Source organism: Capra hircus, chromosome 28, assembly GCF_001704415.2.
Source record: "Capra hircus breed San Clemente chromosome 28, ASM170441v1, whole genome shotgun sequence".
NCBI lineage: Eukaryota > Metazoa > Chordata > Mammalia > Artiodactyla > Bovidae > Capra > Capra hircus.
Genome location: NC_030835.1, coordinates 20,897,786 through 20,924,499, shown reverse-complemented (window position 1 = coordinate 20,924,499; position 26,714 = coordinate 20,897,786). Strand labels below are relative to the sequence as shown.

Below are 26,714 nucleotides of genomic sequence, written 5' to 3'. Positions count from 1 at the left end.
TTGGTCTTTCGCGGTATGGAAAGGACAAAAGGAGTTCCCTATTCATTGTGGATAGCAAGCAACCACACTTGTCAAGCAAACGTGAAGTACAGCCTCAGGTTTCTTGAGTTTAGGGAAGTAATTAGGCTCACAATGGAAAGAGAACAGCCACCCTGCTATTCCCAAATCAGGGTCACAGATGCTTAACCATCCCACTAAGTAAGAACTTCTGTCCACTAAGGTCAAAATTCTACTTTAATTGTGTAGCCTGTTCTGCATGTGGTACTAGCTGTGTAACCTCCACTGGCTACCATCTATTTCTCTGTCCTGAGCAATATATTAATCACTAGGAGACTTGGTTCCAAGGCGATTTGTTTTATTTAATCCCATAATGGGACCCTGGTAATCATCCAATCTCAACTCATCACCTTATAAAGAACCTTTCTGGGCCAAAATTACACAGCTAGTTAACTTTATTCAGCAAATACTTACTTGGCACTTAACTGTATTAGAAGTTTGTCTGTGCTTTCGGAGAAACAGAGGTGGAAGATGTTTGGGGTGGAGGATGTTGACACAAGATTCAGGGTGAAGGAATTCAAAACCTTTAGTTTTCATGAGGGTAATAGTTAACATTTTTTTTTGATAGTTAACATTTTATTACATCTTCAAGTGGATAGTATATATGAGAAGGAATACTAGCTTAAAGTTTAGCAGTTTTTTTTTTTTAATTTGAAAAAGAACTGTCCTACCGTGCAAGTCTTTCTTCCCCAGTTGCTCAGACCAGTAGCTACTGAGAACAGTATGTGCAGACCCTTAAAAGAAGTGAAAAGCTATGTTACAATCCCAAAGAAAACGGGAGCAACTCTGCTAAATTCATAAAGGATCAGCTATCCAGTTTGACTGAACCTTAGACAACTTAGTCATTATGTTGGCCATGACTTCAGCAAAGTGTGGAATTATGAATGGAAATAGAAAGGAAGACATAGAATTTATGGATAAGCTTCTTCAAAAGACATATCTGCTGCATCTTACACTTTCTGAAGGCTGAATTAAACTGCAGGCTTTAATTCTTGTCAATTCCTTGTCAGTCCATGGCAGGAGAATTAAGGCTTTCATGTAAATCTGTCTATATCTATCAAGGAAAAACATATCCTTCCTCCTAAGACGCACACACAAGGAAGGGTGGGAACTCTGACAAAAGACCAAAATTTCCATGAAGCCAACGTTCCCAGTTTTTTGGTGCCAAAAGAGCTTTGTTTTAGTGAGATACTTTTTCACATGATTGTGCCCTAGGTGTAGATCAGAGAATAAATACTAAAAAGAAGAAACAAACTGCTAAGTAACAACTGATAGGAAAGTATTTGGGAGAGGAAAAGATGGTTTGAAAAAGGTTTCTCCTTCAGAAAAATGTACTAAATACTATGGGACAGGGTGCCCAGGCATCCCCGTATGCCTGAGGCTGTCCTGGTTTCATCACTGAAGATCCCTACTCTGAGAAGTCCTTCAGTCTCAAGCAAACCGAGACTGTTGGCCATCACTGTCCAAAGAGCTTTCCCACTCTAGAAAAGCATGATTCCAGGGGGGAAAAAACCTTCCCTCCGTGAAAATTAAAATCTTTGGGAAGCAGCCAAGCATGTGTAAATCCACTCATAACTTCTTATCCATCAGCTTCCTCCAAAAAGCATTCCATACCTTTCACTGCTCAGCCCACTTTTATCAAGGAGGATGAAAGTAGGAAGCATCACATTCTTGCCGACTTTTTATTTCAACTCTCTGCTTCTGGCCTGTGGAAGATCCTAAATTCCTACGTTCCTGAACCCATTCCACTCACTGAGTGAGCAGGTCTGGCAAAGGACGAGAGGAGGAAGAAAAACACTATTCCTGTCCCTGTTTCCCACCTGCAGTCCAGGACTTGGTCCTTCAAAACCCAAATCAGTCAATGATCACACAGGCTGGCCAATGAAAAGGGCAAAGGACTTTGGGAATATAGCGGACATTGGCCACTGGATTTTGCAACAGGTAGCTCTAGAAGTGTTGGCTCAAGGAGCCAGTTTTATTGTTAATTATTAAAATACCTAACAGCTATTGGGCACTAACCATGTACTGTGCTCATTATGTTTTGTGTTTAACATGCATCGTGTTTACATAGCCTATGAGGTATTATCCGTATTTTATAGAGAGGGAACAAAAGCTGTGAAAAGTTAAGTCATTTACCCAAGGTCAACAGCTAGGAAGCTAGGACGCAAAGCCAGCCTGTCTGATGCTAAAATTAAACCTTGCTATATACTGCCTCATTAACACTGTGTTTTTTACAAGAGACTTCAGTGAAGGGATGGGGAAGGGAGATAGGGAAACAAAGGCAACTCAAAACCCAAACAACCTGAAAGCTCATTGTGGAGGGCACTTAAACAGCAGTTCTCCTCCTCCTCCACTGTTTAGCTTTCCTCAGGATTCAAGGCAAAAAGTACCTGTTACGGGGTCTTCAGCCACACCGTACCATGGAGCAAAATATCTGGAGTAAAAGTCAAACGCTTGAGTCTGCCCACCAGGCTCTCCCTTGAGGGTGAGAATGAGTCCTTTCACCTTCCCTGTGGTTTCCACTTGCAGCAAATTCTCTGTGTTCACTGTCAGGCTCTCCAGAAATGACCTTGTTCATAAACAGGATGGATTAGAACAAACCCATTCCACAGACTACCCATTCCCCAGACTCCGTAAAGCAGGCCAGGCTACAGCTTGTTCAATGGCTCAGCAGTAAGTGAGGAAGAGCAACTACAACCTTCCTGCACAGGAACAGATCACTCTGGCTGTGTAGATCATGGTTCAGCTGAACATGGGACAGCCAGATCAAGCCAGAGCTATGAATCTGGTGCCTTCCCCCACAGTACTGACGAAGTCAAAAATCTCATTTACCTGTTGTAAGTATCACTGAGCCGGACCAGGAGCTTTTTGGTATCTGGGGAATAGCGAACATCCTGAACCAGCGTGTCACCTATGGCAGTCTATGGAGACAGACCAAAACTTCCTCAGAAGTGCATCTTGGGTCAAGTCCTTGGAGAACGATCTCTCACAAACATCTGCTTTGTGCCAGGCACACCCAACATCTCCAGTCCCAAGAGTTTCAGGTCAGTTTTAGGATTCAAGGTATTTCTCAAAGAAGGCCAGTTTCCTGGTGTTCAGGAACACTTGGACCTTAATAGGGGTTGAGTTAAGCCTCTGAGAGCCAAAGAGAGGCCTTGTTCATACATGTCACTATGAGACTCGACACACAACTCCTTCAATTGGGTATTTTCCCACAGATAAAAAGATTCAGGGAGGCCCAGAATATCTCTGTCACATACATACACTTTGACCCAGGACTGAGGAGCCCTGGAGTCAAAGCTCTAAATCACTACTGTCTACCATCTGTAGAGGTAGGGACTTTATGCCTGCTTCTTAGAGGATTAAATGAAATAACATATGCAGAGTTCCTGTAGCTACAGTGGTAACTGGATGATTCTACACAAGAAGGACTCGGGGCCAGCAGTATGATTGGAAGTGGGGACTAGGGCACTCGTATCAATGCTGCTCTGCTTGGCAAGCTTGCTGTTTTCACTTAGACTGTACACTACAGATCAAGAACATAGTAACATTGTCCAAAGACACCCTGGTTCACCCTTTACCGAAGACTGCATATAACCATGCTCACACCTGAGACATAGTATGTTTGTTTGTTTATTGGTTTGCAGTGCTGAGGGAGGTTGTGAGGGGACAAAAACACCTCCAAGTCATCCTTAGGCACCACAACTAGCTGCCACCAGAACAGACTAGAGTTACGTGGTAGTTGTCTGATTGTCACTAGGTGGTTTTAAGTTCTCTAATCTTCTTTAGGGGCTGAGAAGCTCTAGGTTCCATGGCCAAGACACTGCTGTGGGTAGTGCCTGGAAGGTCTGCCTCTGTGACCACTGCTGACCAATGTCCCCCTTCTAGATATGGGAACTCCTACAGCCCAATGCCATCTGTTCTCTGGGCCTCCCAATCTCTCTGAAGGGTCATCCAACCCTTCTCTGCATGGATTCTTATGTCCATTTGAAAGTTTAATTCTCTACTGAGAATCTTATTGCCAGTTTCTAGGAACACAAAATGACAATGCATGCATGCTCAGCTGTACCCAACTCTGCGACCTCAAAGAATGCAGCCCGTCAGGCTCCTCTGGCCACGGGATTTCCCAGTCAAGAATATTGGAGCGGGTTGCCATTTCCTACTCCATGGGGATCTTCCCAGCCCAGGAGTCGAGCCCTTATCTCCTGTGTCTCCTGCACTGGCAGGCATATTCTTTTCCACTGAGCCGCCTGGGAAGCCCAAAATGACAATACTCACGATAAACACCTTTCATCATTCCCGTTTTACAAATGCTGACCCTGAGGCTTAGAGAGAACAGGTTAAGTTCTTTCTATCATGAACAAGGTCTACCACTGCAAAGATTTTCTGGTTTTTTGCCAATATACTTAAAGCAATTCATCTATGAATTTGGCTTGTCTCCCAAAACCCAACCCGTAGGTGAAGCTGAGTATAAAAGTAGAATCCATGACACTTGCTTATATCTTTTGAAAACTTAAAGCAAAACACTAAGGAGATAACAAATGCTGTATTTGAAAATTCACTAAGAAATACCCATACTACCTGTAACAGGCCATTTCAGAATAATTTTTTTTCATGGCACCCTTGGCCTGGTCCTGACCTGGGCCCTTCCTCCTCTAAAACCTAAGCACCTGGCTATCCAGGGCTGCTCTGGCCTTCTAGAATCTCCACAAGACAACTGTAGTGCCTACTGCCCTGAGTGACAGTGAGAATTAAATGAAATAATGCATTAAAATGCATGGTACCGCACAGAAGAGACTCTCAAAATGTTCTTTATCATCATCATCATCCTTATCATTAAGCCCCATCCCCACACAGACCCTTTGAGGAGGCTGCTATATATCTTGTCTTCTCTATTGCAGTACCCTTGCTTTTCTGTTCTCTTGCATCAAAGCACAGTCTCGTCATCTCAGCCTTATTCTCCACTGAAGAGATCAGGACACAGACTGCTGCCAGGCTGTTTCTATTCTTTTCTTTCACTCTCAGCCTGCCACATGGCACTCTCCCCTCCCCCTCTTTCCATGGAGGCTAATCAAATAATGAAGAGTTAGGGAAAACTGGTCAACCTTTTCACCAAATAGATTCAACATTAAAATTCAGACCTCAAAGGCACCATGCAGTATTCACCCAAGCTTAAACTAGAACACTTACATTGGTAGAAGGTCTATATTTGAGATCAAATACAACAAATCTTTGTTCAAACAATAACAGATGATCAAATCCCACGGCTCAAGTTTGACTCTTTTTCACGAACCTTTATCAAGTCCTTCACTTCATGCAATTTCTAGATCAGGAAAAAAGACAAAATCATTGTAAAACGGGCACGTTGTATACAGTGTGTGGCAATAATTTTAAAAAGCTGACCTGGGGATGGGCTGGATAAAGAGGCAGGTCCAGGACAATACCATCCTCTTCTTTTCTGGCCTTCAGTTCCCCACTCATAGTGACAAAGGTTAGAGTGCTATTCACATTTTCTGGCCAAAAAAAGAATTTTATTTTGTCAAATGTTTGAAAGGAATCAAGAAATAGAAAAATAAACTTTGTTATATAGTTGCATGTCTCTTTTGATCACTTTTAAAGATTCTCTGGCAGTGTCGTTCATTCCAGTAAAGGGGTCCCAGGTTTGGGTTACTGGGATCATAGTGGAGAAAACTCTCACTGGATTCTAACTTGAGAACCAAGAACATAACTGATTGGTCTTGACATCACGCTGTGCTCTTGAAAAAATTATTTAATCTCCTTAAACTTCAATTTCCTCATCAATAAAATGGGGTAGTAATTAAACTTATACTAATTTCATTTTACCAATAAAATGGTAAATAATTAAACACCACTTATAGGGTTGCTATAATGTTTTTTAATGTAGATGTTTATATTTTATATATTTTATATACTCTTACAATAGAGTTTATAGAGTTATAAACTACTAGTTAAAGTTATGCCAAAGGGATGACAAATAGAACATACAGGTTATATACAACAGTCTGTAATGAACAAATCAATTTTGCCATAAACAAGCCAAACTATATATAAAATATTGATTTAAAGATTAGATCACAAACCCTGATACAATATCCCTTCATAGTACTGATAAAACTTGGGCCGCTTATCTCAGAGGGGATAACATTTTTAGTGAAAACAAAGATTTATGACTTAAATCTTTTCCCTAGTATTTCTGTGAACATATCTTGAAGGTGAGCAAATGTCACATTGCTCACAGAATAAAATTTACAGAAATAAATTAGCTTTCACAGAATAAAATTTACATTCTGAAACTCAAAGTTTTAGTCTTCTCATTACAACTGGTGTAAGACATCATTATTTCCAAAGCATTTTCTCATCTAACCTTAGGCCCCTGTGCAAGACTATCAGGACTTTCTTTGTCGCTCCTACTCTGCGGTTCGACTTCACACGGTGCTCAGCTCTGCTTTCTTGGACTTCCCTGGTGGTCCAGTGGTTAAGGAGCTGCCTGCCAGTGCAGGTGCTAGGGTTCAACCCCTGGTCCAGGAAGAACCCACATGTCACTGCAGGGCAACTAAGCCTGTGAGCTGCAACTGCTGAAGCCCACGTGCTCTAGAGCCCATGCTCCGCAATAAGAAAAGCCTCCGAATGAGAAGCCTGTGCACTGAAACCAGAGAGGAGCTCCCACTTACCACAGCTAGAGAAAGCCCACACAAAGCAACGAAGACCCAGCACAGTCAAAAACAAGCTAAGTAATTCAAAGAAAATTTTTAATTCTAAAAAATAATTTATTAATTAATTTTAAAAATTAAAAACTAAAAAAAAACTTTTAATTCTGCTTTCTGGTACAAGGGGCATGGTGGGTTGGGCAGCAAAAAAAATTCTGCTTTCTTTACTTCACTAATAAGGCTAATCCTAAGAATACTGCCCCTAGTCCTTCCAGCATGCCCATGAGACTGCTTCCAGGGCAAACGTGGCCTATAACGCCTTCACTTATTACCCCCATCTAAGTAACTCCCAATAACAGGAAACTAATCAAACTAATCACATGGACTACAGCCTTGTCTAACTCAATGAAACTATGAGCCATACCATGTAGGACCACCCAAGACAGACAGGTCATGGTAGAGAGTTCTGACAAAACATAGTCCTGGAGAAGGCAAAGGCAAACCACTTCAGTATTCTTGCCTTGAGAACCCCACGAACAGTACGAAAAGGCAAAAAGATAGGACACTGAAAGATGAACTCCCCAGGTCGGTAGGTGCCCAATATGCTACTGGAGAAGAGTGGAAAAATAACTCCAGAAAGAATGAAGAGACAGAGTCAAAGTGAAAACAATGACCAGTTGTGGATGTGACTGGTGATGGAAGTAAAGTCCGATGCTGTAAAGAACAAATATTGCATAGGAACCTGGAATGTTAGGTCCATGAATCAAGGTAAATTGGAAGTGGTCAAATAGTAGAGAGCAAGCGTGAACATCAACATTTTAGGAATCAGTGAACTAAAATGGACTGGATGAGGGAATTTAATTCAGATGACCAGTTTATCTACTACTGTGGACAAGAATCCCTTAGAAGAAAAGGAGTAGCCCTCATAGTCAACAAAAGAGTCTGAAATGCAATACTTGAGTGCAATCTCAAAAACGACAGAATGATCTCTGTTCATTTCTAAAGCAAACTATTCAACATCACAGTAATCCAAGTCTATGCTCCAACCGGTAATGGTGAAGAAGCTGAAGCTGAACAGTTCTATGAAGCCCTACAAGACCTCCAGAACTAAGATCCAAAAAAGATGTCCTTTTCATCATAGGGAACTGGAATGCAAAAGTAGGAAGTCAAGAGATACTTGGAGTAATAGGCAAATTTGGCTTTGGAGTACAAAATGATGCAGGGCAAAGGCTAACAGAGCTTTGCTGAGAACACACTAGTCATAACAAACACCTTCCAACAACACAAGAGAAGACTCTACATATGGACATCATCAGATGGTCGATATTGAAATCAGATTGATTATATTCTTTGCAGCCAAAGATGGAGAAGCTCTATACAGGCAGCAAAAACAAGACCAGGAGCTGACTGTGGATCAGATCATGAACTCCTTATTACAAAATTCAGATTAAACTGAAGGAAGTAAGGAAAACCACTAGACCATTCAGGTATGACCTAAATCAAATTCTTTATGATTACACAGAGGAAGTGATAAATAGATTCAAGGGATTAGATCTGATAGAGTGCCTGAAGAACTATGGATGGAGGTTTGTGACATTGTATAGGAGGCAGTGATCAAGACCATCCTCAAGAAAAAGAAATGCAAAAAGGTAAAATGGTTGTCTGACAAGGCCTTACAAGTAGCTGAGAAAAAGAAGAGAAGCAAAAGGTGAAGGAGAAAAGGAAAGATATACCCATTTGAATGCAGAGTGTCAAGGAATATCACAGAGAGATAACAAAGCTTTCTTCAGTGATCAATGAAAAGAAACGGAGGAAAACAATAGAATGGGAAAGACTAGAGATCTTTTCAAGAAAATTAGAGATACCAAGGGAACATTTCATTCAAAGATGGGCACAATAAAGGACAGAAGTGGTATGGACCTAACAGAAGCAGAAGATATTAAGAAGAGGTGGCAAGAATACACAGGAGAACTATACAAAAAAGATCATCTTCAGGACCCAGATAACCACGATGGTGTGATCACTCACCTAGAGCCAGACATCCTAGAATGTGAAGTCAAGTGGGGCTTAGGAAGCATCACTACAAACAAAGCTAGTAGAGGTGATGGAATTCCAGTTGAGCTATTTCAAATCCTAAAAGATGATGCTATGGAAGTGCTGCACTCAATATACCAACAAATTTGGAAAACTCAGTGGTGGCCACAGGACTGGAAAATGTCAGTTTTCATTCCAATCCCAAAGAACGGCAATGCCAAACAATGTTCAAACGACCACACAACTGCACACATCTCACACTCTAGCAAAGTAATGCTCAAAATTCTTCAAGCCAGGCTTCAACAGTACATGAACCGTGAACTTCCAAATGTTTAAGCTGGATTTAGAAAAGGCAGAGGAACCAGAGATCAAATTGCCAACATCCACTGGATCATCAAAAAAGCAAGAGAGTTCCAGAAAAACATCTGCTTCTGCTTTATTGACTATGCCAAAGCTTTTGACTGTGTGGATCACAACAAAATGTGGAAAATTCTTAACGAGATGGGAATACCAGACCACCTGACTTGCCTCCTGAGAAATCTGTATGCAGGTCAAGAAGCATCAGTTAGAACCAGACATGGAACAACAGACTGGTTCCAAATTGGGAAGTCAAGGCTGTATATTGTCACCCTGCTTATTTAACTTATATGCAGAGTATATCAGGCGAAATGCCAGGCTGGATGAAGCACAAGCTGGAATCAAGATTGCCAGGAGAAATATCAATAACCTCAGATACACACATGACACCACTCTTATGGCAGAAAGTGAAGAGCTAAAGAGCCTCTTGATGAAAGTGAAAGAGGAGAGTGAGAAATTTGGCTTAAAACTCAACATTCAGAAAACGAAGATCATGGCATCTGGTCCCATCACTTCATTTCAAATAGATGGGGAAACAGTAGAAACAGTGACAGACTTTATTTTTTGGGGACTCCCAAATCACTGCAGATGGTGACTGCAGTCATGAAATTAAAAAGACACTTGCTCCTTGGAAGAAAAGCTATGACCAACCTAGACAGCCTATTAAAAAGCAGAGACATTACTTTGGCAACAAAGTCCATCTAGTCAAGGCTGTGATTTTTCCAGTGGTCATGTATGGATGTGAGAGTAGGACTATAAAGAAAGCTGAGCACCAAAGAATTGATGCTTTTGAACTGTGGTGTTGGGGAAGACTCTTGAGAGTCCCTTGGGCAGCAAGGAGATCCAACCAGTCTCTCCTAAAGGAAATCAGTCCTGATTATTTATTGGAAGGACTGATGCTGAAGCCAAAGCTCCATTACTTTGGCCACCTGATGCAAAGAACTGACTCACTGGAAAAGACCCTGATGCTGGGAAAGATTGAAGGCATGTGGAGATGGGGATGACAGAGGATGAGATGGTTGGATGGCATCACCAACTCAATGGACTTGAGTTTGAGTACACTCCGGGAGTTGGTGATGGACAGGGAAGCCTGGTGTGCTACAGTCCATGGGGTCACAAATAGTCGGACATGACTGAGCGACTGAACTGAACTGAAGTAACTCCCCAAAGAACTTCTTTTTCAAATCCCCACTCCCCCAGTTACCCCTCTGTCATAGCATCTTGATACTTCCTTGTTTGACTTTCTGTTGTCTACAGTTGTTCATGGCTGCTTCTGTCTCTACTTTGAGGACATTTCCAGGCATCTCTCCTCTGCCCTGTTCCCACAAAGCCCTGATCTTTATTATACCAAGTGTAGCTGAGATGGGAACTGGTAGGATTAAAGTACTGCATCCTTTCTTCACAGGGTAAATGTATATAGTTTACCTCATGAATATTTAAAATTCAAAATAAAGAAGCTTCCATTGTGAAATGAATTTCAGTGTGGGTGGGGACACGTTTGGGGAAAAGTATGTCTTTTAGTTCCCCAGTATTATGTCATGTTAAATACCTATTCTCCCTTGCAAGCTGTCCTCCTGCGTTGGTCACAGAGACCAGAGAGCTCCTATTTAAAAGAAAATGGTGGGACTTCCCTGGTGAAACAGGGATAAAAATCCACCTGCCAATGCAGAGGACATGCGTCCAATCCTTGGTCTGGGAGGGAGGATGCCACAGAGGAATTAAGACTGCATCCCACAACTGCTGAAGCCCCTGCGCCTGGAACCTGTGCTCCGGAACAAGAGAAGCTGCCACCACGAGAAGCCCATGCACCACAACCAGAGAGTAGCCCCTGCGGGCCGCAACTAGAGAAAGCCCACGCACAGCAACAGAGACCCAGCCCGACCACAAGTAAATAAATAAAATAGACTATAAACGAAAGAAAACGGCATTTCAGAGAACAGCAACCATGGCTATTCAACATGCCTGAAAAATTGTAGTGTTCTTGAAGGTTGCTGTTTTTGTTTCTACATAATAAATCATGTGAAATAAACTTTGCAGTCTTTATACCAGTCACTTTGGGTCACAGGAAAAAATGTATGAGAGTTTCTAAAAATATTTCTATTTACTAACTGATAAGTCCATAAAAGAAAATCATGTTACTTATTTTGTGAAACAGCACAGCTGCAGAAGCCAGGGTAGCATGGCCACAGAGAGGAACCTCATTCTGTGGTGTAAACCACCTTAATCCAAAGCAGGAACCTTCAGAGGAGAAAAACCAAAGAGAGACCAGATCATTTCCATACAAGGGGGTTGAAAGTTTTCATTTTCTTATTCTTTTCTAAACACTGCATTAGCGTAATTAATCACTGAAAGGTGTTGTGAAAAGGAGCAGCAAAGTCTAGGCAAGACCTCTGCTACTGCTGCTGCTGCTAAGTCGCTTCAGATTCTCCAGGCAAGAACACTGGAGTGGGTTGCCATTGCCTTCTCCAATGCATGTAAGTGAAAAGTGAAAGTGAAGTGGCTCAGTCATGTTTGACTCTTCGCGACCCCATGGACTGTAGCCTACCAGGCTCCTCCGTCCATGGGATTTTCCAGGCAAGAGTACTGGAGTGGGTTGCCATTGCCTTCTCCGAGGCAAGACCTCTAGGGCTCTGCAATGCTAGATCTGGATCTGAAACATTCAAATTCATCAGCATCTGCTCCCTTAGATGAAAATCAAATTAGAAGCTCCCCCATCTTCCTTATCTGCATGCAAATAATAAATGGACATTTTTCTTAAATATTATTCCCCCACTGGAAGAACAGTTTCTGGTACCATTCAGGAATTGTTTTAAAAGAAAAGAAAAAAGTATATTTACTCTGTGTAAAGTTGTCATTTGGGTGTAGCTTTCGGATAAAAGCCGTTTCAGAGAGGTTCATCTCCTTTGCAATTTTTTGATGCAAGTCTTCATCCAGTTTCTAAATTAGAAGCAAAAGGTTAGTGAGATTCCAGAAACACAAATCAGACTTCCTTGAACAGCAACTACCACTAGTAGGAAAAAAAGTTTATTAATATTAAAAGTTATGTACTTAAAATTTTTTTAATGTAAAAAAGAATTTTAAAAAGTCATATACTTTTAAAGTAAATAATCACCAATAAATTTAAGGTACTTTTATAAAGATTGTTTTTCAGAAATCCATGCATGTAGCACCATGTGAAGAGCTGTGGAAGCTAGAACAGATTCTGAAAAACCTACCAACGTGGGCTATCCTTTGTCAGATTATTATCTAGTCTATCAGAGAGATTGTGCTGTCTTCTAAAAACAATTGCTACAAACAGAAACTCCACAATCTGTCATTCCTGTTGGATGAAGAGATGTTAGGTGCCCACTCTGAGCAGACTGGACCATCCTGACCTCATTTATGCATGTTACACTCCCTTTAATGAGTCAGGCTCAAGTCAGAGATCACCTCCTCCAGGAAGCCTTCCAGACTGCTCTGTCTCCTTCCCAGTACTTACACCACCTGAAATTACCTACTATGCCCCTTTACTGGCTGTACCCCCAACCTCTGACTCAGAGTTCTACGAGAGCACCACTGTGCTACTTTGCTTTGTCCTGGTTTAGAGCAGTGCTTGTATTCATCCTGGTATAATAGGAGCTCAATAAATATTTGCTGAGAGAATTCAGTATTCATTTAATTTGCATTTTAAAAACACTCAACATAGATATTTTTATCCACTTACAGATAAAAAAAATTAAACGCAAAAAGTCTGTGTAATATCCTAACATATAGACATGTATATACACATACATACATTCCTCTTAACTCAAGGAAAAAAAATGGGTCAAAGCATAGATTTTCTTTTCAAGAATGAAAATCAATTTTTTTAATCAACAAGATGCTCACTACTTGGATTCTGAATTCTAAAGAAATCTCAAGATATTAACTATATTCCAATAAAAATTAATTATAAAAAGAGAAATCTCAAGATAAATGCATCTTTGCCTTTGCCAAACTTATTAATCTTGAGCTTCTAGAACTCAGAAATAAGAATTGAAACTTTATTCTAATAAGTTCAGAATTCACTTATCTGAGTTACGTCAAGTTAAACATCCTTGTCTTTTAGTTGATTCAAACTCTTTTTCCATGTACTCATATAACATTACAAAGATGTTTACTTATTAAAGTTTATGTATTGAGAAAAGGCACATAAGACACAAAACAGCAGTTACGAAAAATTAGTCATAACTTCTTAACTATCAGCTGATGTAAAAATCCTCACAGGAGACTTACTAAGCTTTTCTTAAAAGAGCACTGTATTCAAAATCTGTAGAAACTCTGTAGCCCTACAGAAAGAGAAATCACTTAAGAAATTGATACTTATTTTCTGAAAACCTAAACAGAACACAGTGAGTTTTTGTTTGTTTTTTACTTACTGTTTTTCTTTCAAAAGATTTAATCCAATAATGCATATAAAGCACTCATCAGAGTGCCCAACACATAGTTAAGTACTTGAAAAATGTTACCTTTTTATTTTGAGTGGCTCAAAGTCAGTGCTTTAACTTGACATACTGCACTACCTCCACAAAACAAAGAAACTATTATTATCTCTTCAACATGCTACAGGCAGAAAAACCAATTTCTATCAGATAAAATGGACTCCTGCAACATTTCTGAGGAAAAGGAGCCATCAATCAATTACCCATGCTGTGCTGAGCCAGCAACATCAGCACCACTTTCAAGGGAATTTGTCAGAAACGCAGTCTCAAGCCCCACCCTAGACCTTCTGAATCAGAATCTCCATCTTAATCAGAAACCAGATTATCTGTGGACTGGGGAGCCCTGATGTATAAGAACTGGCCCTGGGTTCAAGAGCCTTAGCCTGTCAGCTGAGGAGTCAAGACAGATACAGAAAGCAGCAGTAGGCCACACCAAAGAGTATGTAATTGAGACATATGGATTTTAACATTAAGTTCTCTAGGACTTTGAAGGTGAAGACTTGAGGCAGACCTAGCAAAAGGTCAGATTTGGGTGAGCTGGACAGGAAAAACTGGGCAAAAGGTTTGAATTAGAGATGCTTCTTGGGCAAGTCACTTGACTTCACTTTGCTCTCCTCCCGTTATATCTTTGATTCTCTAGGATTCTGCAAGTTGAGGTAAGGAGAATTAGGATGGTAGGAATGAAGTGGAATGAGCACAAGTCACACCTGTGGACACCTGTGGGGCTAGGGAGTGAGAAGTCTTACCTGAGTAGAAGAGATTGAGTGCTGCTGGGGCCAAAAAGACAATGTTCAGAAGTGAGCTCAAGTTGCTTTCCCATGGTTTGTAGAATGTTCTCCATGGAAACTGGCCTACCTGCCCATGCATATAACACCTTAATAAAACTGGGAGCCATTTAATTTCCTAGGGCTGAGTGCAATCATCAGCTTCAAAGGTGACTGAAGGGCTGGTAAAGAAAAACATGGATTTGCCTCCTTGACTGCAGGAACCTGAGTGCTTGCCAGTCCTTCCTCTATCTGATTTGGCCAAATTCCTATCCTTGTCCTTCCTTTCTTTGCCTATTGCTTCCCTTGACCTTTAGGACCAGGGTTTCTGAAAGTATTAAAGAGTCACACTTTAGCCAAGATCACCATCTTTCGGTAGTAGATTCCTTTGCAAATGGGCTTTTTTGCACATCAGTTAAAACACACACTTCACTGACCATCAGCTCTCTTTAATCCTCTCTGGTTTGGTATATTTCACCAGTTACAATTTGAATTTCTGTCCCAGGACACTGAAAATACATCTGCTATTTGCCGGAGGTGCCAGAGACAATAAAAAGTTTGATAGTCGCAGCCCTCAGTATGCACCACGGGTGGCTGAATTCCTACACTGGAACCAAAGAGCAAAATAATGGTGAATCATGAGGAGATTAACATTGCTTCAACTTGGAGAGCTTTAGGGGAAAAAAAAAGAATGAGACTACATTCATTAACAATACTGAAGTTTGGTTCCAATACAGAAATGTTGTATTGGAACCAAAAATGTAAAATGTTTCCATTTTACACAAGCTTATTTTCAAATGTAACACACAATAGTTACAAACTGAACCAATAACTGTTAATTCTCTTGCTCTAATATCCATTTCTCTTTGCCAATCTCACAAGAGTCAAGTTTCCAGCAGTAAAAAGAGAGCCATGTTTGTTTTTCTGAGTTGCAATGTACTGTGTTGGGACACTGATGTTCTACCAACCATATGGCTCGCAAAAGATTAATAATCAGAAAATCACAGTAAAGTTTTAAAATACTCCCACCTTGTGGCAGTTTAGAAATATGACAGCCTAAACAGGACAGTCTTGCTCAGTCTTGTTCATTTGTCCCTCTGCTTTCTTTGTAGCAAAGGAAAAGCACTTGGATGCAGAAAGTTCTAAATCATTCGGGAAGAAACAGGAGATTCCTTCTGAGACACTGGGTTTCCGATTGCAAAGTTATGTCCACACAGTGCAGCACTCAAGCTGCAAGTCACCTTCAGTTGTTCCTAAATACTTTGGCCACCTGATGTGAAGAGCCGACTTGTTGGAAAAGACCCTGACGCTGGGAAAGACTGAGGGCGGAGGAGAAGGAGATGACAGAGGATGAAATGGTTAGACAGCATCATCGACTCAATGGAGATGAGTTTGAGCAAACTCTGGGAGAGACTGAAGGACAGAGAAGCCTGGCATGCTGCAGTTCATGGGGACGCAGAGTCCAACATGACTTAGTGACTGAACAACAATGGATCTTATATGCCTTGTCTCTCCAGCTCCATTATAGAACCTAAAGCACATACTTGCATTGCATGCCCTGCCCATCCCACCCTATCAATGAAAACAAAAGATCCATAATCGTTGGCCAAGACTTCCCCAAAGGCGCAGTGGATAAGAATTGACCTGCCAGTGGAGGGAACACAGGTTCGATCTCTGGTCCAGGAAGATTCTACATGCCATGAAGCAAGTAAGCCACAGCTACTGAAGCACTTGCACCTAGGGCCTGTGCTCTGCAACAAGAGAAGCCACCTCAGTGAGAAGCCTAGGTACCGCAACTAGAGAGTGGCCAGTCCCAGCTCGCTACAACTAGAGAAAGTCTGCTCACAGCAATAAAGACCCCATATAGCCGAAAATAAACTAAGAAATAAATAAATAAATGACTGTTGGCTTCTTCTACTAGAACTCCTAGAAGAAGAGTTTGCATAATACAATTGATTATACTATTTCCACTTTCACTCAACAGATATTTAGTGTCTCCCATGTGCCAGGCCCTGGATGTTGGAACAAGTCAGAAGAGATTAAGATCTCATAGAATGTCCAGAAGTGAGGAAGACAGGCATTGAGTGAATTATAAGACTGATGCATGTTACCAACCAGGAAGGGTCACTGTGGGAGAATATCTAGTAGTGAATATTCCAATAGTGAGTGCGTGTGCATGCTCAGTCGTGTCTCACTCTTTGTGACCCCATGGACTGTAGCCTGCCAGGTTCTTCTGACCACAGAAGTTTCCAGGCAAGAATACTAGAGTGGGTTGCCATTTCCTCCTCCAGAAGATCTTCCTGACCCAGGGATCGAACCCATGTCTCTTGCGTCTTCTGCATTGGCAGGCAGATTCTTTACCACTGTGCCACCTGGGAAGCGCCAGTAGTGAATATAGTGGGTTAAAAGCATGGACCCTGTAGTCAGGCAGACCTGGGGTGGGATTCTGGTCAGCCACTTAGATAAATTGCTTAACCTTTCTCTGCCTCTGTCTTCTCATCTGTAAAACGGGGATTAATAATAAAACCTACTCATAAAGTGGTTGTGAGGGTGAAATGAAATAACATATGAAAACCAATTAGCACAGTATGTGTCTGGCTGAACTTGCCTGAAATCACTGCCCCCAGCTGAGAGTTTTGTTCTGAAGTCAGTGAGGGTACTTGGGAAGCAGAGATTACCACACTAGCATTTCCTCTTCCTTTGCATTGCTCTCTTCCTTCAAATACTTGGCAAAGAAAAACGCTTCGTGTCCTGGAAGAATCTTTTCTGCACTCTGCATCCTTCTTCTGAGCATAAAACTGAGATACAAGGTTGCAACTCTCTAGAAACCCCAGGAGTCTCTGACCCATTGTGGTCACAGAGTGGGTAATTCTCTCTAAGAAAGGATGCCAAGTGTGGAAAGGGCCACTGCATGTGAGGTAAAGCATGGATTGAACTCAGGATTGCTATACACAATTTTTCATTTAAATACATAACCTACCAAGCTGTAAAAGTGGCTTTTGGTTATACCTAACTTTACTCAGGAAAACCAGAAAAGCAAGTAGTTTAGGAACTAAAACTAAGCATTCCTACTTAAAAGTGTGAAGCCAATCCTCCTTGCTGTCACTGGAAATGATTATCAGCGTTTAAAAGAATAAAAATGCACATCTATGAGCATCACATTTGATCCTAGCAGTGTCCCGCTCATGGTAGACAGCCAGGAAATGCCAGGTGAAGTGGAATAAATGTATACACTGGGCCTTGAAGTTGTTTTTATGGATAATTTAAACAGGAAAACTCCAGAATAAACCTCTCTTTAGAGAAGGTATCTTTTGAAACAATGGTTCTCAACTGGGGGCAACTTTTGATTGTCATGGCTGGGGGAGTAGGGGAAGACTACTGTCATTTAGTGGGTCAAAGCCCTGGACCTGCCAAACATTTTATAACAGACATGATGCCTCACACAATAAAGAACTTCCCAGTCCAAAATGTTAATTACACATTTGAGAAGCTCTGCCCTAAAAGCACACATACATATACACACACACACACACACACACACACAAAATCTTAAGGTTTTGTTAGAATATGAGGGAGAAAAATATGAGCTCCTTACTTTTGTTGGTATGTTATTTTCACTAACTAGTAAACCAAGTTTACAGGAAAATAAACCACCTTTTATCACTACCACAGCCTGATGACCTATTCAAATAGCTGATCAATAATTCCTATAGCTTTTAACACAGCTGTCATTGTAACGTATTTATTTCATTTTTTAAAATATTGTTTCTATACATTTTCTATGCCTAAGTGGCAACTCACTCCAGTATTCTTGCCTATAGAATCCCATGGACAAAGGAGTCTGGCAGGCTACAGTCCATGGGGTCGCAAGAGTTAGACATGACTTAGCGACTAAACCACCACACACAGTCGTTACTATAAAATGGTCAGGCATCTGAGAACAGCCATCAGCTTTTTAAAGTTTTAAATATTTTTTTCAAATATCTGTTTCATATTACTTATATTTAGCCCTTAATCTGTTTTTGCTTTCACCTAATACACAATGTTCCTCATGTGGAGATTTTAAAAATTGACTTGTCTAGCGTTTCCCTGGTGGCTCAGACAGTAAAGAATCTGCCTTCAATGCAGGAGACCTGGGTTTGATCCCTGGATTCAAAGATACCCTGGAGAAGGGAATGACTACCCACTTCAGTATTCTTGCCTAGAGAATTTCACGGACGGAGGAGCCTGGAGAGCTATAGTTCATGGGGTCGCAGAGTCGGACATGACTGCGCCACTAACACCTTCATTTCACTTTCATAGTGTTCCTCAAGTGAAGATTTGAAAAATAAGCTTATCTAGAAGGGCCATGACAAACTTGAGAATATTGTAAAAGTTCTGGGAATGTTGTTACCCAGAAAGTTTTCCTTTTCTTCCAGCAGTCTCTTATCAAGTATTTTTAAAGTTCAAAGTACAATTATCTAGTATTTACTCTGTCTACCAAGTTTTTCATAGTATCATCTCAGTCAAATTTAAATAATTTTAAACAAAACAAAATGAAAAAGAATATTCCTTTGAAACCCTGAACTTAAAATCTGAAGTATTTTCTCACCCATAAAAATGCAAGTTGCTCCATGCTTTGGTCCCCAGAGGACCTGGTACCTGGTCTTTCAGCTTCTGTGGTGACTATGGGAAAATGATCAGGTTTATGCATCTATTTCCCCTGCTAGACTCTGAGCACCTCAAGGACAGGCAAACTTATTGGTACCTCCCGTCCCTACCCCAGAGCCTGGCCCACAGCAGGTGTCAACAAACATTTGTAGAATACATAATGACAGGCTAAATGCCTACTGAGTTGTGGTCAGCATTATAAGGCTTAGTCCTTATCTGTCTCTGATATTTCCTGAGTTCACTTGTGTTCTTTCTAGGTGCTTCAAGTGCCCACTGTCTCTAGCTGTGAGTAAAAAAATTCAAAGGGTGGAACAACAGTTTCTCTTTTCATTTTATTTTAATGTTTATTGATTATGCACTGGAGAAAGTGCTAAGTTAACCTTCAGGAAAGGAGATCCTCAAGTCTACAGAATAGAAAACTAGCAAACCAATCTTTAAATACCTATTCAGTTGTCCTGGACCAACCATCAAACGAGCCTCATCTCACAGGTCTAAGACACAGAAATGAACTGAGAGACTCTAGAGAGCATCCCTGATCACAGACTTCCTTTTCTTCCTTTCATACTGAAGCATATTGCTTTGAACTATGCTAAGTTTTTTATTTAAATTTGTATTTCCTAGTTTTTCCAAATATATAAATAACATGCAAAATATATTTTAATAGAGAGTGAAAGAGAGAGATCCTAAGTCTGGAGTTTAGTGAATATACTAGAGGTGAGAAGGAATACATTGAGGAATAATATTAATTCCTGGTAAAAAAATGGAGTACATAAATCACTTAAACCTTTTTTCAAATCTCTTCTAGAATATTATGTGGGAATATGGGATAAATACACTAAGGCTTTTTTTTTTTACACTAAGACTTTTGACAAGTAGATTTAGTCAATTCCACAAGCCCTTGATATGAAGCTGTGTGTGTCATATTGCTTCTAAAGAAAGTTCAGGATTTAGAATCTGGCTGTTAGCTATTCTCTCACTATTACTCCCAAGTTCTTATGTTACTTGATAGTCTATTAATGTTATTACTTTCTGCACTGTGTGGTTGGAAAATGCCAGCCACAGGGTTGCATAATGAATGCATTGTTAAGGTAAGATGGGGACTTTGATCACCATATTGCTGCTTTATTTGAGGGAGAAAATAAAATATACAAGGACTCGATTAACAACATTCACTGGTCTCAGTAAAACCGCAGCTATTCTCCATGTTGATTTACACTAGAATCCCCTGGAGAGCTTTAAAAACCAGCGCTGCTTGGGTCTCACCCCCCAGAGATTTGTTGTGATTGGTCGGGCATAGGAATTTTTAAACCACCTCGGGTGATTTTAATCTGCAATCAGCTTGATGTTTACTGCCCTTGAAGGCCCCAGCTTAATAAGACTTACTCAAGATCATCAACTGCTTACTGCGTAGTTGACATAATTCTCAGATTCTCTACTCTTGTACTAACTGTTCTGAGTGGAAGGGTACATTGACTTGTTTCCTAATGCCCAGGTAACAACACAAAGCAGCTAAGGTCAAGGAATATTTAACTATTCTGTTAATACTTATCTAACTAGAGAGCCTTTCTCCCCCCTCATTGCACCATGTAGCATGGGGAACTCCCACAAACAGTGATTGAACCCATGTCCCCTACAGTGAAAGCTGGAGTCTTAATCACTGGACCACCAGGGAAGTCCTCAAAGAGCCGTTTTTAAATTGAGATTTTCAGTAAACTGAGTTCTCACTATGTTAGAGCTTAATTCCTTTCTATCTTTCTACTAAATTACTTAACTCCTTGCAAAATATCTCATCTTTTTGGTCCAGAAAAGAATTTCTAATTCTCTGACCTATACGTAAGGTTAAAAATATACAGCTAGAATCTTTTATGCTAAATGTAGTATCAGCCATATTCAGTCACATAAAACTCATCTAATTTCATTGTCTTCTACATTTGGTGCTAACTAAATGAAAATCCAGTGGCTACAATGGATGAGTTTTCTTTTTTTTTTGGTCCAGGGATAGAATCTGTGTCCCCTGCACTGGAAGTCTTAACCACTGAACCACGAGGGAAGTGCCACCTACTCCTGTTTTTGGTTTTTTTTTTTTAATTGGCTTAGGTCTTCTTTTGCAGAGAAGGCAATAGCACCCCACTCCAGTACTCTTGCCTGGAAAATCCTATGGACGGAGGAGCCTGGTGAGCTGCAGTCCATCGGGTCGCTAAGAGTCAGATACGACTGAGCAACTTCAATTTCACTTTTCACTTTTCACTTTCATGGATTGGAGAAGGAAATGGCAACCCACTCCAGTGTTCTTGCCTGGAGAATCCCAGGGATGGGGGAGCCTAGTGGGCTGCCGTCTAAGGGGTCGCACAGAGTCGGACATGACTGAAGTGACTTAGCAGCAGCAGCAGCAGTTCTTCTTTACATAAATCTTAATTTCCTAGACATGCGCATCCATCCAGATATAAGCAGTCTTATCATATAATTTGGTTAAAATCAACTTGCAGACATGAACATTGTTAATACTATTTGACAGAGAACACAACCCAGGAAAGTAAACAAACAAGTGGGTCTGATTTTTTTCTTCTCTTTTTTTTTTAAACTAAAACTTGGTTCTACAAGCATCGAGGATTTCAGGCACTGTACTTCAAAGCAAAATACTACTTACATTTTCTAGGAGGCAAACAGCAGCCGGATTCCCACAAAATGCTTTTGTTGCGAATGCATCTGCTATGAAAATAGGGAGCTTCATTTTCTTTGTAAGCTGTTTCTGCAAACTCTCAAAACTGTTGGTAGACTGCTTTCCTTCTTATTGCTGCAAAAAAATAAAAAAGTTAATGTTTTACTTGATGCAAAGAAACAACTAACATTTCCCAAGTACAAAGTCAAGTAATTATTCTAATACACCTGCATTTAAAGGTAAGTAATTCTTTGATTTATTTTAAGCCTCTAGATTGTATTTGCTTTAAAATACTGGATGAATAGAATATTTTCTTTTCATAGTGTACACATACTTAACATAGTTATATTCTTAGAGTAGCCAAAACTAGCATAAGCTATGTGTTAATGAAGTATGCAAAACTTCCAAAGAGCATATATGTTGCTGACAGTTAACCAATGAATCTTACTGCCCTTTTAAAATGATGCATTTTTTCTAGTAAAAAAAATGCCCATCATAAGAAACTTGGAAAATCAAAAAATGAATCATAACCATGCAAATCAGCAATAACTTTTTTTGGACTTAACATAGTCAAAGGATCCTCATGTTTTAATTTTGTGTTATTTTATAAATCTGCAACTGGAGACTTTTTAGAGCTCATGATATAGATTTGTTAAAATTAAGCTTTTTATTATAAGAATAATACTTTCTCTTTACTGAAAACCTATAAAATATAGAAAAATGGAGTCAGGGGGTGTGAAGAATCTTCTGTATCTTCCTGCTGTGGAGGTAAACTGTTCACATTCTGGGTATTTCCTTTGCTTTTACTAGAAAGCATGGATTTTGTCATAGGTAGGAAAGAATTCCTCTCTCTCAAAGTTATAGAACTTTTAAAAAACTCAGCAAACTATGGGGTGTTTTGCTTAAATATAAAATAAATTAACCCATCCTAACATGTATCTCTTGTTCTCAAGGAGATGAGGATAAACAATGGCTAGGCAGCTCCCAGGTCTACAGAGTTGTTTTCTTTTTCTTTTCTTTTTGTTTATTATACAAGGGTTTTGCTTAACTTTCTTGCCAGATTGCCTACTTTTTTCTGCCCTTTTTTTAGGTATAATTGATATATTACTTTCAGGTTTACAACATAACTAACCAATATTCGTATATATTAGGAAATGACCTACCACAAAAAGTCTAGTTAATCTATCACCAAACATAGTTACAAAATGGTTTTGTGTTTGTTTTTTTTTTTCTCCAGTGTGGTGGAAGTTTGAAGATCTACTCTCTTAGCAACTTTCAAATATTCAATTCATTATTATTAACTATGGTCACAGTGCTGCACATGAGATTCCAAGAACTAATTTATTTTATAACTACAAGTTTGTGCCTTTGGAGCCCTTTCAAGAAACTTGGGTAAGTCTGCACTTTTTGACCTCCAAGCAATAACAGTATTAATATTTAAGATACAGTTTTTAATCATAATTTTTAGCAAGGAATTCTAGCCAGTGAGGAGACCAATGTAAAAATTATAAACTATAAAATACAAAAGGAAAAGATATATATAAAATGCTTAGGAACACAAGGAGAGAGCAATAACTCTGCCCAGAAGACAATCAGAGGGACCTCCAGAGATGAGCTCCCAGAGCTGTCATCCAGAGATGACATTTAAGTCAGTCCAAAAATACACACACACACACACACACATACACACACAAATATCCAGCGGTTCCATAAGGTGGGAACAGGCATTTTGGGTAGAGTGCATAGATTAATCTCAGGGCAAGCAATTTGATATAGAAATAGATATGCAAGAGGAAAGATTGCAGAGATGAGGTTATCAAGATCTGCTGGAGTCAATGTTCACGAAGGAACAGATATATGTAGACTTATAGCTAATTAATATGGTTGTACAGCAGAAACCAACACAAGATTGTAAAGCAATTATCCTCCAATTAAACTTTTTTAAAAAAATTTTTAAATAGATAACCTACAAGGACCTACTGTACAGCACAGAGAACATTGCTCAATATTCCATAATACAGGCTTCCGTGGTGGTCCAGTGGTTAGGAATCTGCCTTGCAAAGCAGAGGATGCCGATTTGATCCCTGGTCTGGGAAGATCCCACATGCCAAGGTGCAACTAATAAGCCCATGGGCCACAACTACTGAGTCAACACACACTGCCACTACTGAAGCCTGCACACTCTAGAGCCCATGCTCCACAAGAGAAGCCACCACAGTGAGAAGCCATCACATGGCAGCTAGAGAGTAGCCCCCATTCTCCATAACTAGAGAAAGCCCTTGTACAGCAAGGAAGACCCAGCTCAGCCACAAATAAATAAATAAATAAAATCATTCCGTAATAACCTAAATGGGAAAACAGTTTGAAAAAGAATAAATATATGTACATGTATAACTGAATCACTTTGCCATACTTGAAACTAACACAACATTGTTAATCAATTATGCTCCAATATAAAATTTTTTTTAATGTTAAAAAAAAAAAAAGAAATCCAAAATTCAGTTCAACAGCTACTATGTGGCAGGCCAACTCCAAAGCTAGGTACCAGGGAGAGGAGAGAGTCTCATGAATGAGCCATGTGCCTCTACTCTGAAAGTCTAATCTAGAGTTTGTTTTTGAAGATGTCTCTCTTTCTCTCTCTCCTTAAAATTAATTTTGGTTTCATTTCTATAAGAAAAACGCAGACTTATTTGATGGGAATTGTGTTGGATCTGTGGATTACCTTGAGTTGTAAAATCATTTTGAAGATATTCTTTTAATCCAAGAACATACGTGTATGACTGTTAAGTTGTTTCAGTCATGTCCAACTCTTTGCAATCCCATGGACTGTAGCCCACCAAGCTCTGCTTCTCCAGGCAAGAATACTGGAGTAGATTGCCATGCCCTCCCGCAAGGGATATTCCCCACTCGGGATCAAACCTGAGTCTCTCATGTCTTCTGCATTGGCAGGCAGGTTCTTTACCACTAGTGCCATGCAGGAAGCCCCAAGAAGATGGATATATCTTTCCAAAAGAAGAAAAGAAAAGGGCAGGCTTAACTTCCTCCTAAACTGCCGAGAGAAAATTTGAGGCAGGTAAAGTTTAAGCAACTTGCCTTTCTTTACCCAGTAAATGGGCTTGCACAAATTTTGGCATCCTGGTCAATCTAATGGCTGGTCCTGAGCTGCAGCTTTCAGGCAGAGCTCTGTGCACTATCCAGCAGGGTGTTTTTCAAACGAGCCAAAGAATTTATCCTTCTCTAATTTCACTTACATTCCATTAGGATCCCTAGTATGGCTTTATATGCTCCTTAATAATGGCAAGCAAATAAGCTGTTTAAATAGAAATCAAATACTCCCAGAGGGTACCTCATAAATCTAAATTCATATTTCTAAACTATTCATATCTGTTTTAAAACTTTTTTAGTTTTTAATCATCAATTTAGTGTATGAATAGAACCTTTTTAATAAACAATAAAATAATACAGAAAAAAAATCCCATTTAACAATCCCCTGTCTCACTATATGGACTTCCCTGGTGGCTCAGATGGTAAAGCATCTGCCTATAAAGCTTGGAGACCCAGGTTCAATCCCTGGGTTGGGAAGATCTCCTGCAGAAGGAAATGGCAACCCACTCCAGTATTCTTGCCTGGAAAATCCCATGGACGGAGGAGCCTGGTAGGGCTACTGTCCATGGAGTTGCAAAGAGTCGGACACAACTGAGCGACTTCACTTTCTCTTTGTCTCACTATATTCCCTGCAGTTCCATCAGGTTCGTTCCTGAGGACACAGTAGACATCTTTCTGAATTCTAACCTTGGTTCCATTTATCATGTGAATGTAGGGAAATCATAAACCTCCCTTGTTCAAATAGTTTAGTCATTAAATCTGCCCATGGCTGTGCCTGGGAATGATGCTTACCTGTCCCTCTATAATAGTCATAGCTTGTTTACAGTCTCCTGTGCTACAGACAACAGAAAGTTGACTCCTTTATTCTGTAGCTGCTAATATAAAAGAACCCGCTTGGCTTTTGCTTATGACTGCTGCCTCAAAACAATGCTGCTGCTGCTAAGTCACCCAGTCGTGTCCGACTCTGTGTGACCCCACAGACAGCAGCCCAGCAGGCTCCGCCGTCCCTGGGATTCTCCAGGCAAGAACATTGGAGTGCGTTGCCATTTCATTCTCCAATGCAGGAACGTGAAAAGTGAGAGTGAAGTCGCTCAGCCATGTCCGATTCTTCAATACCCCATGGACTGCAGCCTACCAGGCTCCTCCGTCCATGGGATTTTCCAGGCAAGGGTACTGGAGTGGGTTGCCATTGCCTTCTCCAAAAAACAATGCTACTCACTAATAAATGCCAACTTAGTTCTTTAAAAATGTAAATACTTAGTAACAGAACGCTGACTGGCATTCAAAGTGTACCTGAATATTATGCACCTTACTTGTTGGAAAAAAGAAAATAACTATAAAAAGGAAGTCAAATTATAAAATAAGTTTTAAATAAAAAATTTGGAGGAAATTCTATTTTTAAATTAGTTTCATGGCACTCAACTACTTTGTGTTTAAGTTTTACTCATGTTTCCTGGACTTAATAGAAGCTCTGAAACACTGCCTTTGTTAAAAACATTTTTAGACAAATTCTGATTTCCTCAACTACATTTATGTTCAAACACCTACAGTTTTGGAAACTTTTCACTTCTCTGTTGAAGCTTACAGTTCTTATCATCATGACCTACCATTTATCAACCAAATTATTGCCCCTCCTCACTTCCTCTTCCCACTGGTAACCACCTCTTAATTTGTTTTCTAGATCTGGGAGTCCAATAGCAGTAAACCGCATGTCCTTTTCAAGTGCACACAGAGCATTTTCCAGAATAGATCATATGTTAGGCCATAAAACAAGTCTCAATAAATATAAAGGCTTGGAATCATACAAAGTGTGTCCTTCAATCACAATGGAATAAGATTCCATTTAAATAACAAGAGGAAATGGAAATTTGAGGAATGTGGAAGTTAAATAACATTCCCCAATAATAAAAGGAACTGGGTTCTCTAGAGAAATGGTCAATTCTAGGGCAAAGGTAAAGAA

At 40.1% G+C, this 26,714-nt stretch overlaps 1 protein-coding gene across 6 annotated transcripts in view; it reads right to left on the bottom strand.

Moving 5' to 3' along the window:
* The window catches only part of PBLD (phenazine biosynthesis like protein domain containing), a 36,165-nt gene that overhangs the window by 3,306 nt on the left and 6,145 nt on the right, over positions 1-26,714 (bottom strand). For 4 of the 6 annotated variants that reach the window (XM_013975623.2, XM_018042229.1, XM_005699113.3 and 1 more), the window contains 8 exons: positions 21,638-21,784; positions 11,954-12,053; positions 11,256-11,354; positions 5,461-5,570; positions 5,351-5,380; positions 2,890-2,978; positions 2,448-2,626; positions 729-791 (listed from right to left, as the gene is read on the bottom strand). In XM_013975623.2, coding sequence (XP_013831077.1) covers positions 729-791; positions 2,448-2,626; positions 2,890-2,978; positions 5,351-5,380; positions 5,461-5,570; positions 11,256-11,354; positions 11,954-12,053; positions 21,638-21,721 — 754 coding nt within the window. In that variant the 5' untranslated portion in view covers positions 21,722-21,784. The remainder of the gene's footprint in view (positions 1-728; positions 792-2,447; positions 2,627-2,889; positions 2,979-5,350; positions 5,381-5,460; positions 5,571-11,255; positions 11,355-11,953; positions 12,054-21,637; positions 21,785-26,714) is intronic. The other 2 variants (XM_018042230.1, XM_005699114.3) reach the window with 2 other exon arrangements.